The 20,826-nt window shown below is 43.6% G+C and overlaps 1 protein-coding gene across 1 annotated transcript in view; it reads left to right on the top strand.

The window, feature by feature from the left end:
• The window catches only part of LOC113407020 (ATP-binding cassette sub-family A member 13-like), a 289,939-nt gene that overhangs the window by 182,051 nt on the left and 87,062 nt on the right, over window positions 1–20,826 (top strand). Inside the window, exons 47-48 of the mRNA XM_026654099.1 lie at window positions 5,995–6,082; window positions 14,597–14,705. Coding sequence (XP_026509884.1) covers window positions 5,995–6,082; window positions 14,597–14,705 — 197 coding nt within the window. The remainder of the gene's footprint in view (window positions 1–5,994; window positions 6,083–14,596; window positions 14,706–20,826) is intronic.

The following is a 20,826-nucleotide window of genomic DNA, read 5'->3' on the forward strand; positions in this document are numbered from 1 at the left end:
AACAGTCTTTATCTCCCCACCCCCGCTTTTTCATCAGGGACCCTTCCCCCCCACAGGGTATGCCTGGTTCACTGGGCTTTAACAAATGTCTCTCCTGCAAAGAGGCCATCCGTGTAGCAGACAAGCACACCCGGTGCATATGCTGCCTCAGGGAAGGCCGCATTCCACAGAAGTGTGGACTTTGCCAGCAACTCAGACCCAGGCCTCACAAGGACAGGGAATTGAGACAGAAGATTATCTTCACGGAGGCGGTCCTCTAACTTTCCCCAGACCCGCACCGAATCACCTGGCAGCAGACAGGAGGCTTCCCCACAGACCTCAACATGCAGGGTTTGTGAGTTAAAGAAATCAGCCACAGACCCCTCTCACAAGTCATCAAAAAATAGAGCAGGAAGTTCCCAGAGTGAGCCCCGAGCCAGCTGTAAATGATCTCTGGCATGCTCTGTATCCTCGGTACTGTTGGCACCGAGATAATCCCAGCCTGGTTCCCACAGCTCTCAAAGATCTGGAGTGGCATGTGCCATTGACATGCCTAAGGACCCGATGAGGGCAGGCTCCAAGTCAACGGCACTGGAGGACAAAGACAGGACCCAGCACTCCACTAAGAAGATGCTGCTGGTATGCACTGTACCAATGGCACTGGCATTGATGCCCCATCCAGCACTGGACTGGTCGGTGCGAGCAAGATCTCCAACCCCCTCGGTACTGCCAGTGGCAGCGAGTCGGTTGGTACTGTCAGAATTCTGGCACTCTAGAGATTTCTGTGTATCCGACATACCAGAGTCTCCTCTTCTCAGTACTGGGACCTCAACACTGAATCTTCTCCGCTGCCCTGCCACGCAGCCCCACTCTCCAGTGCAGACTCAGACAGAGAACCAGAGGAGGTCGTGTCTCTTTACTCCTCTCATGCTCCCTATGATGCTCATTGCCAAGAGGGTCCCCAGTCATACTCTTAGACAGCCCCACCATCACCACCTTAGTAGAGCCAACCATAGGCACCAGCACCAGTGGCCATACTGGGATCCTTGGGCTGCATATCACCCCCATGCCTCTTGAGCTTCTAGCCTCACCCGTGAACGCCTGAGATGCTTCCCTTCGGCCACAGCATCCAGAGCCTTGGAACCTCCAGAACAGATTGTGGAGGAACAGGAGGGTGGCATTGAGGAAATGACTCTGAGGACCAACATCTCCTCCTCCTTCCCAGATAAGGCCATCATGCCTCCACCATTTTCCTCTGCCTATGAATTCTGACTTTTCCATGACGTGGCAAAGAGAGTTGTAGATACTCTACAGATACCATTAGAAGAAATCAAGGACACCCATCACAAGGTCCTTGACATACTACGCTCCTCCTTGTCCTCTAAAATAGCCTGCCCTATTAATGAGGCTCTCCTGGACCCTGCAAAACCAAACGGCAGACCCCAGCGTCGGTGGTGCCTACTTGCAAGCGGGCCAATAAATATTATGTCCCAGCTAGGGAGATGGAATTCCCCTTCTCTCACCCTCCACCCAACTCCATTATGATGGATGTTGTGAACTCTTGTGGTCATCAACACCAAATGAGGTCCACTCTCTACAACAGGGATTAGAAGTGTTTGGACCTCTTTGAGAAGAAAGCTATTCTTCAGCCATACTACAATTTTGAATTGCCAATTACCAAGCCCCAATTGCAATGTCAACTATTTGAAACTTAGCAACTTTATTGATCAGCTGTCTGAGTTGCACCGTGACCAGTTCAAAGCCATCGTCCAGGATGGACCACTAGTGGCCAAGACAGTGCTATAATCTGCCCTCAATGCAGTTGACACAGCAGCCCGATCCATCTCCACAGTGGTGGTTATGCAACATGTGTCGTGACTACACCTGTTGGGCTTCCCTAAGGAGGTGAAGTTGACCATCGAAGATCTTCCCTTTGAAGGCACCAAGCTCTTCACAGAGAAAACAGACTCCTCTCTTCATACCCTAAAAGATTCTAGGGCCACTCTCCGCTTGCTGGGAGCCAGGACAAAAAAGGAAATTTAGTCCACAGCCCCAGCACAAACCATGCATCTCCCAATACCCGACTCAGCACTACTACAAGCCACACAGGAAGAAAACTAAATTCCCTGGGCCTAAACCATCTGACCCCACAGTCTTCCCCATCCCTACTGTCCACTTCCAAGCACCAATTTTGATGTGTTTGAAGGCATTGATAGATCACTCCGCCCAACTGCTACGGCTGACCACTGCTTCCTACCTATTTGACTACCATCTGGCAAAGTTGTGCAAGACCTGGGAATGCATAACATCGGATGGGTCTTGAAGATTGTTCAGAATAGGTATCCTATCCATTTTACCTCCCTGCCCCCTGACTGTCCCTCTTCAGGGATCCTTCTCACAAGAGTTTACTACGACAAGAGCTAGATCGTCTCCTCCGGTTAGGAGCCTTAGAGCCAGTACCTCAACATCTACAAGACAAAAGTTTTTATTCTTGCTATTTCCTAATACCCAAGAGGAAGGGTGGTTGGAGACCCATATTAGAACTCCAATCACTCAACAAGTTTGTCAAAGCTCAAAAATTCAAGATAGTCACTCTAGCAATGATTATTCCACGTTTGGAATAGGGAGACTGGTTTACGACCCTTGACCTTCAGGACACGTACTTCCATATCTCAATCCTACCGTCTCACAGATGGTTCCTCAGATTTACCTTAGGTCAAGACCCCACTACCAGTACAGAGTAGTCTCCTTTGTGTTATCATCCACTCCAAGAGTATTCTCCAATGTTCTCTCAGTAATGGCTGTGCCTGTGCTTTCAAGGGATCGTGATTTACACCTACCTGGATGACTGCCTCCTCAGAGCTCGGTCCTTTCAAGAGGTTCATTGAGTCACCATATCTACAATAGACTTATTCACAGAACTGGGCCTACAGATCAATGCCCAGAAATCAGCCCTCATTCCAGTGCAGCACCTGGAATTCATAGGCGCCGACCTTGACTCCTTACAGGTCAGAGCTCTCCTACCTCAACACAGATTCCTCTTTTTGGCCACATTCATAGACACTGGCCAAAGCAGCCCACAAATATCAGCCAGACACTGCTGCCATATGCCCCAGACACTGCCTACACTGGGGCATATGGCAGCAGGCACAGCAGTAATACCACATGCCAGGCTTCACATGTGATGCCTCCAGATGTGGATCAGTTCAGTTTACAGACAAATCAGAGACAGACTAGATAAATGTCTGTCACTACCCACCAGGATCAAAAAGTCCTTAGACTGGTGGAAAGACCTAGCAGATGTTTGAAAGGGGATCCCCTTTTCACAAACCTCCCCATCATTGCTTCTTACCACCGATGCATCCCTCATAGGATGAGGCACACATCTAAATTACCTCAGGACACAAGACAGGTGGTCATCCACAGAGATATCCCTCCACATCAACCTCCTAAAACTCAGGGCAGTCAGGAATGCCTGCACCCATTTCAAGGGATCACACATGAGAGTCCTAACAAACAACATAGCATGTTTGTACTACATAAATTGGCAAAGGGGAGCTAGATTATCCTCCCTCTGTGGAGATGCAATTTGACTCTGTAACTGGTGCATTTCCCATGATACCATACTATCCGTGGCTTACCTTCTGGGCACTTAAAACTTGATAGCGGTCCGTCTCAGTCACAAATTCCCACATGACCATGAGTGGGAGATAAACTCAGCAGTGCTTCATGACCGTGGGGGACATCAACCACAGACCTGTTCGCCACTTACCTGAACAAGAAATGTCCATGCTACTGCTCAGAGCAGGGATGGGACAACACTTCCTGGGTGATGCTCTCCTTCTCCCCTCTGGCAGGGACCTTCTCTATACCTTTCCTCTGTTTACCCAACTGTCGAAAGTCCTATTAGAAATAAAAAGAGAACTGATTGCTCCTACTTGGCCAACAGACTCAGTATCCTTACCTGTCACAACTTGCTAGGTGCCCGCCAATCTCTCTCCAATCCACTCCTTACCTCCTCTCGCAGAACAAAGGAGGCACCCGACATCCCAACCTGGGGATTCTTGGCATCAAGGCGTGGCTCCTTCATGGTTCCAATGCACAGAGAGCTCCTGCTTGAAGAGATATTACTGCACAGTAGAAAGTCCTCAACATGCCCAACTTGCTGTAGCGGGGCACTCACCCCGCTCCGGCCCCGAAAGGGTTAAAAGTCAGCCCTGGGAGAGGGCTGGTGCTGACAGCCAATAGGAAAAGGCTGGGAGGCAGCCAGTCAGGTCCAGGCTGGGCCCTATAAAAGAGTTGCAGGGCCAGAAGGCAAAAACTCTCACTCCAGCCTTGGAGTGGGAAGGACCTAGCTGCCTGCAGGAGCACAGGGTACCTGAAGCAGAGCAGTGCTGGGGAAGGGCAGGCAGAGCTGGGGAGCTCGGGTCTGGTGAGTCCCCAGGCTAAGGCCTGGCTGAAGGCCAAAGGAGGTACTGGGGCTGCAAGGAGACAGCAGGGCCTAGAAAGGCAGCAGGTCCAACCTCCTTGCCAGTGATGAGTGGCCATTACAGACTGCAGTCTGCCCCAGAAAAAGGGGGCTAGATGATGACTGGCAGTAGCCACTGAGGCAAGGAGGGCATAGGAGGAGGGGGAGACCCAGAGAGTGGGGGTACTGCAGTGGGCAGAACCCCAAGGTAAAGGGCACCAGGGTCTGGGAGGGACACGGAGCCTGAGGTAGGATAACACAGGCACTCAGATAGTACAGTGTTGAGCAGCAGTATAAAACCCTAAAATAGCATTGATCAAATACTTGGTCACGTACAGACAAATCATATGCGTGTCAGCTAAATTGTATATGTGCAGCATGGGACTTCCTGCTTCATAGGCCTCTTGGAGCTAAAGGAGAATCTTCATCTGTCACTGGTATCGGGGTTTATATCCATAGAAGCTTCCCATTATTTACGCTTGCACTTGAACTATATCTGTTTGGGAGGGTGAGTGGGCCTTGGTTCTCTGCACTCTTCCCTTCTTGCCATTCAGAGACCTCTGTTGGGGTGGTGTTGGCAGGGTCCCCCAGAGCAGTAGATTTGGAGTTAACACTGCATAGAGATCAATAGGACAATTTACATTTCTCAGAGCTATTGTTGCAGGCCTTCTGTAGACTCAGGCATTGCTGTATTGGTAACACTCTGGTCACATTTCAAGATTTTCTTTGCAATTCTGAGAGCTAGAAATTTACTTTTATTTAAGTGAAAACTCTGATTCTGACATAATCGTATGACTCCAGGTGCCAGGGCTTGAGACATGGCCCGATCTAGTACCTATGCGTTACTTCAGCCCAGCTTAATTGTCAACCACTGAAGAGTGACATAATTACAAACATTTGAGCAGGTGCAACTTTATCAAGAAGAGAGTGTTACACATACATGTGAAAAGCTACATGAAATTGATTTAATAACATGGAGGAAAGTTATGCTTTTAGGGTAAATGACCAAAACACATCTTGAGTGTCAGAAACTTTTGAAGGTTTAAACACTTTTATGAGGATCAAAACTACCCCAGATGGTCATAACCCCTTCATTGCTCATCAGCTTATTTGTGTTTTCCTTTTCTGAAAATAGAGGCTTTATCTGCAGGGTTCAAAGGGAAAATGTTTGCTTGAAGGCACATACCATTCACCTGTATATAAGGAGTAGATTAGACATCTCTTTCAAATACAAATACACCTTTACCCAGATATAACACGAATTCGGATATAACGTGGTAAAGCAGCGCTCCGGCAGATCAAAGCAAATTCGATATAACACGGTTTCACCTATAACGCGGTAAGATTTTTTGGCTCCCGAGGACAGCGTTATATCGGGGTAGAGGTGTATCGTGATTATATGGGGCTGAGCTGTACTTCTAACTTGAAATGTAAAACAATAATAAAGACGTTTATGAATTCTGTGTTGCAAGAAAACATTCCTCACAATGCTAAGAAAGGGAAGCTGCTGAAAGATAGCCTCCTATTACTTTGTTTTGTATTACTAGATATGGAGGCTGGTCTTTTGGTGTGAAAACATCCCCTGAACTTCAAGACCTAAACCTGAATAAAACATACTCTAAGCCTCTGGCTAAGGTAAGATATGCATATAGAGTCCAATCCGTATTGCAATGGCAAAATATTCAGAGTCTAACTCCTTGGCACTTAACATACAGTAGAACCTCAAAGTTACAAACTGACTGGTCAACCACACATCTCATTTGGAACTGGAAGTACGCAATCAGGCAGCCTCAAAGACCGAAAAAGAAAAAAGGCAAATACAGAACCATGTTAAACATAAACTACTAAAAAAATAAAGGGAAAGTTTAAAAAAAAAAAGATTTGACAAGGGAAGGAAACCGTTTCCATGCTTGTTTCATTTAACTTAAGACAGTTAAAACGCAGCATTTTTCTTCTGCATAGTAAAGTTTCAAAGCTGTATTACGTCTATGTTCAGTTGTAAATCTTTGGAAGAACAACAATAATGTTTGGTTCACAGTTACAAACATTTCGGAGTTACGAACAATCTCCATTCCCAAGGTGTTCGTAACACTGAGGTTCTACTGTATAATAATGTAATTTTAGAATCCTTGTGTTTAAAATTGGGAAAAATCCTAAGTTATTTTAGTCAATTCCTCTGTCCAGGATTGTTGTATTACCCTGTGCTTTGTGCAATTCAGTTGTAAATAACTCAAATGAGGGGTTTCCATCACTTCCCTTGGGAAACTATTTCACAATCTAATTGAGCTCACTTTTTAAGACTATTTCCCGATAGTCAGCCTACATTTATCTTTATTTCCCTTCTATTCCTACTAAAATCAATCTCAGAATTGGCTGAAGTAAAGTGAACTATCAATTGTGTTTTATTGATGGCTATTTCAGTCTTGTGATCAATATTCTTTTTTTTTTAAGCAAACAAAATAAAATATAGCAATTTCATTGCATTTAAAAGAGTAAAGTCTGTCACTGGTATCGGGGTTTATATCCATAGAAGCTTCCCTGGAGTAGCTACTGCAAGAATAATAACGTAAATAATACTTTGCACTTATAAGATGTTCCTAAAATACTTTACAAATATGCATAAGTATTATTCCCCTTTTACAGCTGGAGAAACTGCGAGATTCACGTGTCTTGCATGAGGTCACATAACAAGCCAGAGGCTTAGCACCCAGATCTGTCGGTTTTCAGACTTATGTTTTAACCAGTAAATCATCTGTCTTGCACTGTACCTCACTACCTGAGGTTTTCCTTATTAACTGTTTGAGTGATCCATTAGAGGCAGGGACTGTAGGAGTAGTCCTCCATCTACCAAATTCAGACTTTTATTAAGGCCCTTTGAAGTGCACTGGAAATATTTCCAGAGAGGACACTGTAGAAGACTGGATGGGACCTACGGTCTAGTTGGGGTATTGGCAGTCTAGGCAATTTTAGTGCGTTTCCTCTGGTTGCAAGACCTTCCTCAGACTACCTGAAAAATCTGATGAGGTTCAACAAGGACAAGTGCAGAGTCCTGCACTTAGGACGGAAGAATCCCATGTACTGCTACAGACTAGGGACCGAGTGGCTAGGCAGCAGTTCTGCAGAAAAGGACCTAGGGTTTACAGTGGACGAAAAGCTGGATATGAGTCGACAGTGTGCCCTTGTTGCCAAGAAAGCGAACAGCATTTTGGGCTGTATAAGTAGGGGCATTGCCAGCAGATCGAGGGATGTGATCATTCCCCTCTATTCGGCATTGGTGAGACCTCATCTGGAGTACTGTGTCCAGTTTTGGGCCCCACACTACGAGAAGAATGTGGAAAAATTTGAAAGAGTCAAGCAGAGGTCAACAAAAATAATTAGGGGCCTGGAGCACATGACTTATGAGAAGAGGCTGAGGGAACTGGGATTGTTTAGTCTGCAGAAGAGAAGAATGAGGGGGGATTTGATAGCTGCTTTCAACTACCTGAAAGGGGGTTCCAAACAGGATGGATCTAGACTGTTTTTAGTGGTACCAGATGACAGAACAAGGAGTAATGGTCTCAAGTTGCAGTGGGAGAGGTTTAGGTTGAATATTAGGAAAAACTTTTTCACTAGGAAGGTGAGGAAGCACTGGAATGGGTTACCTAGGGAGGTGGTAGAATCTCCTTCCTTAGAGGTTTTTAAGGTCAGGCTTGACAAAGCCCTAGGTGGGATGATTTAGTTGGGGGATTGGTCCTCCTTTGAGCAGGAGGTTAGACTAGATGACCTCCTGAGGTCCCTTCCAACCCTGATATTCTATGATTCTGTGATTATTTAAGGTTCATACAACTGTTCAGAGAACTTCTAGAGTGGGAGTCCAGAAACATGAAGGGGAACAACAGTCTCCCAGATGTGTTTCAGGGTCTCTGTGACTGACCTCTGTTTTGTGTTTTTGTTGAAATGAAGGGCACTGAAGAAGCGAGTTGCCTTGTGTGTTAAGGAAACTGACCTTTGAATGTTAAATTGGAACTGGATAGAAAGAAGCCCTGACCTTAAACATTTTATATAGGTTGGAAAGGGGATAAAACCTTGTTGTTTCTTGTAAATGAAGTAGAGGTGGAAACATTTACCCAAGCCTTGCCCCAAACTACCAGCAAGGGAGGGAGGTTAGTTATTAAAACAGGACATGCACACGCCCCTTATCTGAAGTTTGGTTTGGCACCTTTGCCATCTAGATTTGTCCATCAAATAAAACAAAACAAAACTGTTTACATTTTCTTTTTTGGTGCTTTATGGTTAAGGGTATGATTCTGCAATGGAGGTCACTGATTCCATGACTTTACGGGACTTCCATGACTTCTGCAATGGCAGGGCTGGAGGAGCTGTCAGCCCCAGGGCCGCCAGAGCAGCGGTCCCAGGGCTGAAGCAGCAGGGGGTGGGGTGGATCAGCCCCTGCCACAAGAGCAGTGTTGGGGCTGGAGCAGCTGCTGCAGTCAGCCCTGGGGCTGCGGAGCAGCAGTTAGTGGCCAGCTACGGGCATGCTAGAGCAGTTGCCCCCAGGGGTGCAGGAGCAGTGGCTGGTGGCCACTGAAGCAGCTGGGTTGGGGGTTGTCCCCAGGGCCACTGGAGTAGCTGGCTGAGGGGTGTCCCCAGGGCTGCTGGAGCAGAGGCTGCCAGTGCAGTGGTTCCCAGTGCCTGCCGGAGCAGCATCTGGCCCCGGGGCCTGCTGGAGCAGTGTCTGGCCCTGGGCCAGAATAGAGGCCTGTAACATCTCCCTCCCGCCCCCCACAGCACTCCCATTGTTAGTTCCCCATCCCACACTGTATTTTTAGTAAAAGTTAGGAACAGGTCACGGGCTTCCCTGATTTTTTGTTTATTGCCTGTGACCTGTCCCTGACTATTACTAAAAATACCTGTGACAGAATCTTAACTTTATTTATATTCCCCCAAATTTCTTGCAACTTTGAACTCTTGACTTGATCAATCCATAATTGGGCACTTGAGTCCAAATGGCTACAATATACTGTGTTTCTCTGCTTGCTGTTTTGTTTGTTTTTGTTTTTTCGTTTTGGTCTTTGGCACCTACTTCATCTGTCGTCAGCAAAAGGATAAATTATAGTTATACAGTTAGTGAGTAAGCTTCATTTTTCAGAGCCAACATAATAGTGCATTAGACTTATAAAGGGCTCTGTGTTATCTAAACTACCTCCTTGAAGTGGCTTTCGACTGATGTAGTGTCAAATTATTGCATTAACCTTTCAATAATTAATGACCAGTCTTTTACTTTGACCTTTCGGGCCTGTTCACAAGACAGTGAATGTACCATTTACATAGCCTTTTATGAACAAAAATGGGAAATTTGCATATGAAGAGACTTACTGTACGATTCATTACACTGCAGAAAACCTCTGAGTCCTTCACAAATTATTCCTCTCCACTGCAGGATTTGCATGACAACTAACTTCCCACTCCAACTTTAACAATACCCAGCCAAAACATGGAAGGTGGCTAGCACCTTAAACACATCTTGTTCCAGGTATGTGACAAAAATACACCCACCGTGTGTATCGCATACCAAGCATGTTTGAAAAAACTCTGGCATTCGACATTCAAAGATGACTGTCATGGAAAAGGAGTGTGTAGCCGAACTCAATAGCTCATCCCACCCGCACCCGTCCCTTCCTTAGGGCAGGTCTACACTTACTTCCTGGTCCGGCCGTAAGCAATCGATCTTCTGGGATCGATCCCGGAAGTGCTCGCCGTCGACGCCGGTACTCCAGCTTGGCGAGAGGAGTACACGGCATCGATGGGGGAGTCTGCCTGCCACATCTGGTCCCGCGGTAAGTTCGAACTAAGGTACGTCGAATTCAGCTACATTATTAACATAGCTGAATTTGCGTACCTTAGTTCGAAGTGGGGGGTTAGTGTGGACCAGGCCTTAGATGTGTTGCTTGTTCATTGTCTCTGTCTGTAATCTGGACTATAAAGTGCTTGTCGCAAGGTGGCTTGCCCTTTTGAAGGTCAGAGGACTGGGGCCAGCTACCTCTAGTTACTAAGGCAGCACACCTGAGCAGGGGTCAGGTGATTACCCTATAAAAGCTGCAGGGAGAGGAGGATGCTCAAGGAGAGACAACTGGGGGAATAAGCAGCAAGAAGGGAGAGACTCCTGTCGTGGTCCTGATATGAGGAAGGGAGATTCCAGCTGGGAAGGGTGTGGCTGGATAGAAAACCTGTCTGGAAGTTTGATTTCTTTTGGAGAGAAGGTCTGAAGGCAGGTCAGGCCTTGCATCTTCTCCAGCTGCTCGTATAGAAGAGAGAGAGCTCTCAGGGAGGAGAGACTGTGCCCAGCTTAAGGCTGAGGTGAAAGACTTTTTTCTGTTTGTGAATTTCATGTGAATAAAATCAGACCCTAGGGAGGGCTATTGTCATTGGACTTGTGAAATCCTGAGTGGAGTTTATTTAAGAAACCCCTTGAGGAGGGAAACTGAGGCAAGGCGCTGCTTCCAGGGCTGCCATAAAGAGGCACTTGTGAGGCAGATGACCCACTGACAGTGCTATATAAGTGCTAAGATTCATATTCAGATATGTATATAACTTATTGTACAAAAACATCGGAAAAGCCCTAAACAGCCCTAAAGACAGTTTGAGTTCTTGTTATGGTCTGTAACTAAGAATTTAGGGGGAAGCTCCCAGATAGGCCTTTCTCTAGTTTGACCTTACCAAATTGTCACAGGTTCATGTAACTGAGGCAATATGAAATTAATTAGATCCCAAAGTGGTAGCCTATGCCTATTTACCATGTAATGCTAACAGAAAAAAGGTTTCTCACTGTGGAAGAAAGTTGTGACTATGAATGGAAGATAAAATTAGTTAAATTCACAATTTGATAGCATTTATCTAAGGAACACCCAACTGCTCTTCTCAAAGGCAGTAGAATTCCACTGCAGATGAATTTTACTCATAGGTACTCAAGAGGGAGCGAGAGAGACACAACTTTTAATGAACCAAGTAAAATATAACCATTTAAGAACACTTGGCATAAAAGAAGGCATAGATGATAAGAGCATTGTTGGGACACAGATCTCTTAGGAACTCTCCTGGATATTAACTCTCCTTGTCTGTGGAGACCACCCCTGTCAGTGGAGAACATGTACAGTAACTTTGGCAAAATATCTGCTGTCCTTCAAAGCGTCCTTCAAATCACTGCTCCCCCTGTGATATTTGTAGAAATATATATATATATATATGAATATTTGGTATATATAAACACACATCTAAGTATTTTATGGCCCTTATCACTGTAATATCTGAGCACCACATAGTGCTTAACAGTATTCCTTTTTACAGATGGGGAACTGAGGTATGTGGCTAAATCAATTAATCTATAGTCATACAAGAAGTCAGACACAGTTAGACAAGATTAAACAGGAAGAGGAAGTTATAGAGACGGAACTTGGGCCCAGATGTCCTGAGTCCCATTCCAAAGCGCTATTCCCTCGATCATGCTTGCTACCCGTGATTAGGTTCTACCAATTTTGAGAGTTAAAACTGGTCCTGTGCTAGAAGGGAGACTTTCCAGGGCTTGGCATGTCAGACCCAATTAGAAAACCAAGATTAATCAGCATTTTCCTCACCCATCTTTCACCTCACCCTAAAAATGTTATCCACATGGCAGTGTTTTGTCTAGCAAAGCTGCGTGTTGTTTTGGATGGAACTAAATACCAATACCTCTTTTTCGAAGTTGTGGTCACTTGGTTCAAAATTAGTTGTTCTCAGGCTTTTGAAAAAGAACCAGATGCATCCTCTGATGAAGATAATAACATCAAGGACTTTTTTTCTTTTTGCCAGATTATAAATGATTAAATATTCTGCTTTAATTTGGTTATTTCCTGATGGCCTGTCTCAGTTACATCATTTTATCACACTCTTGGATGAAGAATGCTGTGAATGCTCTGAAGATGCTGTGATTCTAATTATTGGGCAGGACTTCTAAATGTATTGTTACAGACAATGCTATATTGTCATTTTTTTTGCTTTCCTTATTATTTTGGTTACATTATGAAATTTACTAGGATATTCTGTGAATACTTATTGAGACCTCTCCCCTGCCTCCAATTAACTGAGGATGTGTCAGCAGAATCTTGCATTATTGTTTTTTGTAATTGCTTCTTTTTTTCTTTACAATGTGCATAATTGCAATGGATTCCATTATGTATGTTAAACATTCTTATTTGGAAAGATTTTAGCAGAACAGATAGAGGAAGAAATGGGATGGTGTGTGGGGGAATTGGCTCCCCTTGCTAGTTCAGTTTTGATTCTGTTCTGGCACATGGTTGCACAGGTGACCAGGAAGTGCAGAGATCTGAAAGCTGAATATCTGGAGACTGTTCCTGAACTTTTACATAGGAGGCCCAGGGCTTGCTCTCTTTCTGAACCAGCAGAGGATCACCTGAAGATTAAATAGTTGTCAGGTCTCAGACTGGAACATAGAAGAACCCTAAGAGCCACAAAACAATGCCCAGTTCATAATTCTTTAGTCAGTAGCTGCACACTAGAGTTAGCTATACTCTAGAGCAATGGGGGAGGGATAGCTCAGTGGTTTCAGCATTGGCCTGCTAAACCCAGGGTTGTGAGTTCAATTGTTGAGGGGGCCATTTAGGGAACTGGGGTAAAAATCTGTCTGGGGATTGGTCCTGCTTTGAGCAAGGGGTTGGACTAGATGACCTCCTGAGGTCCCTTCCAACCCTGATATTCTATGAGAGAATTATTTTCCCTCAAAAAATGAGACCTTTTTGTAAATAAAGATTCTCTCATCTGTACAAATAAATATTCCTTTTATGTAAAAAAAAGTTAAAATTGTTGCCATCTAGTGTCTGTTTGGTGGCCTATGTGAAATGAGTTGGTGAGGGTCAGCCCAGTTCATGTGGACAGGTATCCACCAACAACCCCAACTATAAATGGAACTCCTCACCACTTTTGTTGGTAGTGTCATCTGAAAGGGCATGGAGCTTAGGCTGTTTTCTCACCTCAAGAAGTGGTAATTCCATTAAAGGCTGAGGCATATTGGTCAGGCTGTGTGACAGAAATGGGTGCTACCTGTTACTTGGAGAAGGGCTGGGTTGTGCCATAAAGGTATTAGTCTGGGTACGTCTACACTGCCCGCCGGATCGGCGGGTAGTGATCGATCTATCGGGGATTGGTGTATCGCGTCTTGTCTAGATGTGATACATCGATCCCCGAACGTGCTCCCCGTCGACTCCGGAACTCCACCAGGGCGAGAGGCAGAAGCGGAGTCGATGAGGGAGCGGCGGCCGTCGATCCCATGCCGCGAGGATGCGAAATAAGTCAATCTAAGTCGATCTAAGCTACATCGACTTCAGCTACGCTATTCTCGTAGCTGAAGTTGCGTATCTTAACTCGATCCCCCTCCCTCCAGTGTAGACCAGGCCTCTTGGGGCAGTGTAGAGCTGCATTGTTCAAGAAGGTATTGTGTCCAAGCTCTGTCACACTGCCTCCCAGAGCTCCTCACTGGGTGTGGGGTGTGTGGGGGGAGCATGTTTCAACACCCATTAAGGGCAGTATTCATGCTTTTCTATGCCTAGCAAACTCTTTTGGATAGATGTTGATAGTAGATGAGTTATTGGCCTCAATCCTCCATGCCCCATATGGAGTGGCTAGCTCTGATTGTTGTGTTTTTCTATTGCTTGCAGATCTCATTTTGAAATCTCAAAAGTGAAAAGTACCTCAAAGTTTTATTGTTTTCTAAATTCTCCCACTGGGTTTCAAATTAAACCAATTAATGTTACCTTTTCAGCACAAATAGGAGAGTTATGTGTTTCATGTATATTTGATCTGGCATGATGTAAGGGGCTGGTCTAGGTGATCCACTAAACCGTGAGTTCTCTTCCTCTTCCTTTGTTGCTAGTGGGATGGAGTGTCCTGGAATGGAAAGGGTTGACAACAACTGTACTCAACCAAGGGACCTCTACAGCTCATTTGATTCTGTTCCACCCAGGACTACCCCATCCCATGCATGTGGCTCCTCAGAGGGGCACATAGCTCCTGTAATCTTACATAACGTTGCATCTGAAATTCCCTAAAATTCCAGGGTATTTGGATCTGGGGTCCTGGTTCAGGCCATCTTTCATTTAATATCTCTGTTTTCTCTCTTAGGTGTGGTACAGCCAGAAAGGTTTCCATTCACTGCCGTCCTCCTTAAATCAACTCAACAACCTTATTCTGTGGATGAATTTGCCTCCTTCTGTGGACTGGAGACAGTATGGTAATATTTTTCAAATCTCTGTTTAAATGTGCGTCCATCTCTTTCTAAAAATGCTGATTTTTTTTTTAAAGTAAAAAATTGAAATCCAGTTAAATAACAGTGTGAAAACTTGTGGAGATGTTTAAAGTCCCCCCAGAAGGGCAGAAGTAGACTTGCATACTTTCAGGGAGGTTATAAGATGGGGATCCCATAAAATTATAATGTAACTAAGAGGTTATATGTGTTGTTGAACTGATTTATGTATTATAGCAATCAAAAATTACTGTGTTCCAGAATTATTTAATTAAAAGTTGTTAAATTCAAAATATTTATTTTATTTTGAATTATAAGCATTTTCAAATATCAGACCATTTTGAAAGTGACATTGCATGTTGGGTCCAAAGCTAAACCGGGAAGAAAACGAGAGAGAAAGATTGTGATGCTCAGCATATTTAAAGATAGGTTCTGAATGAAATCTCCTGATCCAAAACCAGACTTTTGGGTTATTTGAAATCCAAATTCAAATAGAAATTTTCCAAATGGACACTTTCCTTATAATGGGCCAAATCGAAACACCGGATCCAAAGATTCCTGAATTTTGGGGGGCACTGAAATCTGGATCCTGTGTTACATTTTGCAACTTTGGTCCATCTCTACACATATTCTATTTTCTCTTTTTTTTTCCATGAGGTCCCTAGCAAAGGAACAATTAGCTTGGCTTGAAGAAAATTAAAAGTAGGTTATTGAAAGCCACAAAAGTTTACATTTTACCTATTTTATTCATCAGGACTATTTTGCAATGGTTGCAGGTAGAGCTAGTTGGAATGTTTTGACCAGGTCTAGTTACAGTTGATGGTTTGTATTCTGGTAGCAGAAGGCATCACAGTCAGGACTGGGACCCCATTGTGTTAGGCATTCTAGCCTGTAGATCTAGAAGTGCTCAGTGAGATTTGGGAAACATTCTCCAAACTAGGGATGGAGAAGTCAGTGCAAAGTAGTCAAATGGATTGGGGTAGTTTTGTGCTCTTTTAAATGAGGAGAGGATGCATAATAGAAAAGGTTCATGGGAAATATGTGGAGTCTTTGAATGACTACTACATCAATCTTGCCCAATTTCTGTAGTCTCCTGGTGGTATACCCTGGTTAAACATCCCTACAGATAGTCCATAAGCTGAAAAGCACTGTATTTATGACCATAATGTGTGTCTATGGCAAAGGCACAAAATGGATGGGTTGATCATGCTGTAGCGATTCAATGGAGGAGAAAGGGACAGGATCATCTTAGAAAGAGAAAGGGGTCAAGATATATAAAAGTAGGTGGAGATTTTCAAAGGCACAAAGGGCAATTAGGCTACCAACTCCCATTAACTTTCAACTTTCTCTTATTTTGGTGAAGAGAAACTCCTTGGAATTTGAGGTTAATGCTACAGAATACATGTGATTATTTTTTGGTGTAAGGCTGTTTGTGGGTGGAAAAAGCATTTTTACAAGTACAGCTTTGTTGTCACATCTCTGGAATGGCTTTTGATGATATCTGGTAGCATAGATTTAATAAACATGTAACTCTGAGGTAGAAAAAAAACATTGTGTGCTTTCAGATAGGAGAGAGAAATTGAAAGTAATTTTTAAAAGTGGTGTTCAAAAGATTACTAGAGATTATTGAATTTCCAGATGGTAGGCTATTTGTTAACGTTTTTGTTTACGTTGGATAATTTCATCTCAAGACTCGTGTTTATGGAGAGTGCAAGGTATAGTCTAGCATATTGCTGAAAAAGGCTTTTAGGAAGCTTGTTGAGATGTGTAATCCTTCTTTGCATTAATGCCATTTTTTCTGTTTTCAGAGGATAACATTTTTCTGTCAAGATGAATAGTACTGTTGAATTTCTTTCTTTACATGTCAAGGGAATAATTGGACCTTTCAAATGCAGCGGTAGGGAGGGAATAAGTTCCCTTCCTACCTTAACAAAATAGATATTGTTTTACTGAAAGAGACTCACTAGAATATAGAAGAACATAGTTGTGCCTATAATGCCAAGCACAGATGAGTAGGTATTGTGGTGCAGAAACAAATCTTGGGATAGGTTGAGAAAGTCCTACTTGCCTTACTCCTGTGAGTAGTCCCATTGACTCTCATAAAACTAGATGGATTAGCCCCTCTTTGGCATAAGTCTAAGTGGCATGGCTCATGGGTAAGAGGTCAATTCTGGCTTCCGTGCTGTCCTTTCCTCACACAGGAGAGGAGCTGCTAGAATATTTGGGGAAGAGAATTCATGGGATGCCAGGGTTCTACAATAAGGTTCTGAGGAGTAAATTAGAGAGGTCTTTTCTTTTAGCTTTTACAGTTCTTTGTTTTGATTAATGGTTTATAAAGATTTGCTCCTGATGAAAAGGCTTTGCTGACTTCTGCTGTGTCATCCCAAAATATTAGTCTGACTTTGACCTTACTATGTTTGTGTGTGTGTGTGTGTGTGTGTGTGTGTGTGAATGGGGGTGGGGATGGTTTAGTGACCAGCAGAGATTTCCTCTTGAATGTTGTCCAGCAGTATCAAGAGCAATGGAATCTGGTCTCCGTCACCTCAAAAAGGTAAATGCTTTGTAGAGATGTTGACATTTCTCCCCTGTTCAGATTCACAAATATCAAATACTACTTCACTGTGGGAACAACTGCAAAGTGAGAATTTGTTAGTTTCACATAGTTTTAATATTTAGGCACTTGATTTGAGTAGATGTTTTTAAGAACAAGTGCATCTACAGATTCACATGGAGATTTTTGGAGATACTTTATGACAGTGATTTTCAACCTTTTTTCATTTGTGGACCTCTACAAAATTTTGAATGGAAGTGTGGACCTCTTTGGAAATCTTCAGCATAAGTCTGCGGACCAACATGGATCCACAGAGCACAGGTTGAAAAACACTGCCTTACGGTAAAGGAGCAGGAGGTGGCCAAAATCAAAGTCAAAGTATACCAGAGTTGATAGATCAGTGGTCTATTTTGATATGGCAGTTCAGGAATATTTCACTATCTGAAAGTAGCCTCTCCAACATTTCTGTGAACAGCAACCCATAGCCCTATAAGGAACCTAGATCTGTTCCTCTTCTGTTTAAAAACAAACACACCACCGAGAATAGCCCCCATGCTAACCCATCCATTTCACCAGAAGCTGCAGGTGTTAAAAGGGAAATAAATGTGATTGTCTTTCACCGTTGGCATAAAAAATGATAGTATTGACCGATGCTCATCTTGGCTTACAAATTGTATGAGACAGCATGAAAATGAAAAGTTAAGCATTAAAAATATTTTACTGGTGGTGAGGAGGGGGAAATTCAACAGTAAAGGAAAATATGCTGGATTTCTTCATAGCACTATGCTAGAGCAGTGCTTGGCACATAATTCAATGCATATAATATTTTGTTTTGTAACTTGTATTTCATACATGCTGTATCCCCAGGATTAGGTAATATACTTACGATGCTAAATAATAGTGAAGGGGCAAGGAAAAAACCACAGGATTAAAAATAATGGTGTGGAAGTGAAGAGGTAATATGTTTCCCTATTAGCTGTGTTGCAGTAGCACCCAAAATATGCTAAGCAGAGTGAAAGCAAATAGGAAGGCCTATTCCCAGCCCCAAAAGCTTACAATACAAAAAGGAAGGAAGGAGTGCTTGTCATATTCTCTGGTGATATCCAGTGACCAGATCACATTCCTAGGTCACTATTCAAAGAACAGGAATCTGTAAGCAGAGAAAGATTTGGGGTTTATGTATGTAGTGGCCATCTGTTGTAATCCTTGAATTAGGGTTGTAGCTTGTCTTTTTGTTTTAAGCCTCATAGTGAGGGCTCATTGTAAGCCCAATATTGTGTCCTCAATTATTTATTTAGGCTGGGATATTTTGAAGGAGCCTAAAAGAGTTAGGCAGACAACTTCCACTGAGTTTCAGTAGGAGTTGTCTGCCTAACTCCTTAGGCTCCTTTGAAATCCCAGCCTTAAATCCTTTAATCAGGGTCTCACTAAGAGCCCTGTGCTAGGGACCTTGTTATATTTGTCTGGTTAGTGAGGTGGAGGGATGTCAATCATCAATGAGCTGCTCCTGTGAAATGCTCCATAAAATAAAAGTTGTAACTCACAGTAAAATAGAAATGTCTCATTAAACACAAACACCTCGCAAGAACTCTTAGAAATTCTCATCATAAATATAAATTCCCTCCAAGAAGAACCTGTAAAAACCTATGATAACCTGTCTCGACTACTGTTATAAACAAAATTCATCAATGGCTGGAGTGGAATGCCACTTACACGCTCATAAATAAAGAATTCCTAGTCTCTGCCACTTAGGGCTGGTGCAGTCAATAATATTTTGGAGGTAATATTTTATGTCCCTATGTGGGCCCTTTCATCCTAAAGTGATTCACAGAATACTTATCAGTACTACTGAAATGCAGATACCCTTGGGTTGGGAGGTGCTGGGCAGGGCAGACAATACATAGTGCGCTACAAAATAGACAGAGCAGCGGACATTTTTTCTAGGTAATGGGGCATACCTTGCAAGCTGCCAATGCCCAAAAGTGGAACATAGTGTATGACAAAGACCAAAATGAGACATATAAAGTAAATTAATGCAGGACACTTAAACGGCTGCAGGATTCCTTTCTTCTGTGAAAATGACTCTCTGTAACCTTTAGTTTCCTGAGTCGTTATTTTTGAGTTAAACTATTTACAAAAGTGAGGGAACACCCTAACCTGTGTAGTCAACTTTAAGACCTCAATGATTGGTGTACCTAGAAATGAGGGCTCTTGAGTGGTATGTTACTTGGACAAATGCTCACAGTAAAGAAAAGAGCAATGAGATCAAAGGCTAGCCAAAGGCATCAGGGAATGTACAGCCACAGAGGGCCCCATTTTTGGGGGGTCCTCTGTACTTAGGTATGCTCTCAGGGATCAATGCTGCAAGGGACAGACCTGGCTGGCTGACAGAGAATAAATGAGCATGAAGACACACGGAAGCTAATACTTTCCCTCCAGCAGTGTGAAATGTTACATATCATTGGCCTTCTGATTCGTTCCACAAAGCTGCAGCCTTTGTAACACCTGGCCATGTGTTAAGGGCTGGAGAGTGGGAAGCTGGATTGTGTAAGAATTGAGCTGGCCAACAGAGAATAGTGCTTTACACCACCCATAGGAAGAAGGCAGGATCCATCACTCAAGTTGGACCTGGCTCTTTTATGGTCAACAAAAGAAACACTCATGCTCATTTTTGAAATTGCAATTCCAAGGCACCTGTTCTTGAAACCTCCTGAGTTTAGTGTGAAGCTACATATTTTGGACCAAAGTGGCAGTAAGCCACTGGTTAGAGGGAAGGTGATGGGAGATAGGCAGCCCCAATGGAAACTCACCAAAGCAGCCAGGCATGCGACAGGGTGGAATCATGCAGACTGCTACACCCTTGAAAGTGTACAGCATGTGCTTCCCCTGTTTGAGCTAGCTGTGCTATTTAGGATGGAAAGCGTGGTGTCATGGTCACCACCACCCTCTCACTGTTCTCCCTCTCAGTCTAGCATCTTTACTAGCAACATACCCCGCACTGCACAGAGGCTCAGAAGAGGGAAGGTTTCTTGTGCATCCTTGCAGGGCTGGACTCAAGCTGGCCCTTGGTGAGCCAGATCCTCAGCTGGTATAAATCAATGTAGCATCATTAAAGTCAATAGAGCTACACTGATTTACACCAGCTGAGGATCTGGCCCAACATGTATGATGATTGACTCCAATATAATCTACTCAATCTATTTTAATGCCATAAAGAATATCTGCAGAAAGATAGATGTGTATGTGATATCTAAGATAGTCTTTCTTTTAAACCAATGTCTGTTAAGAGCCATCGTATAATAGGTTCTGTATGTTTCCCTAATTCAAACACCTTTGCCCATAACTACAATTCCACCTTTATAGAGAACTTATTTCTGCAGCTTTGGGATATCTTTTCTTTTAAAAGAATTAAACGTACAGGATTGTGGATTGTTCTTCTCTGTAAGTAGAAGATCAGAGGCAACCCATGGGATTACCAGCAAAAGAATCCATAATGAAATTATCTTCATTCCCAGTGTGATACTATTTTCAGTGATGTTCTTACTGCAGAAATAATCT

The sequence above is a fragment of the Terrapene carolina genome, unplaced genomic scaffold, assembly GCF_002925995.2.
Source record: "Terrapene carolina triunguis isolate 2854851 unplaced genomic scaffold, T_m_triunguis-2.0 Scaffold180, whole genome shotgun sequence".
Taxonomy (NCBI): Eukaryota; Metazoa; Chordata; order Testudines; family Emydidae; genus Terrapene; species Terrapene triunguis.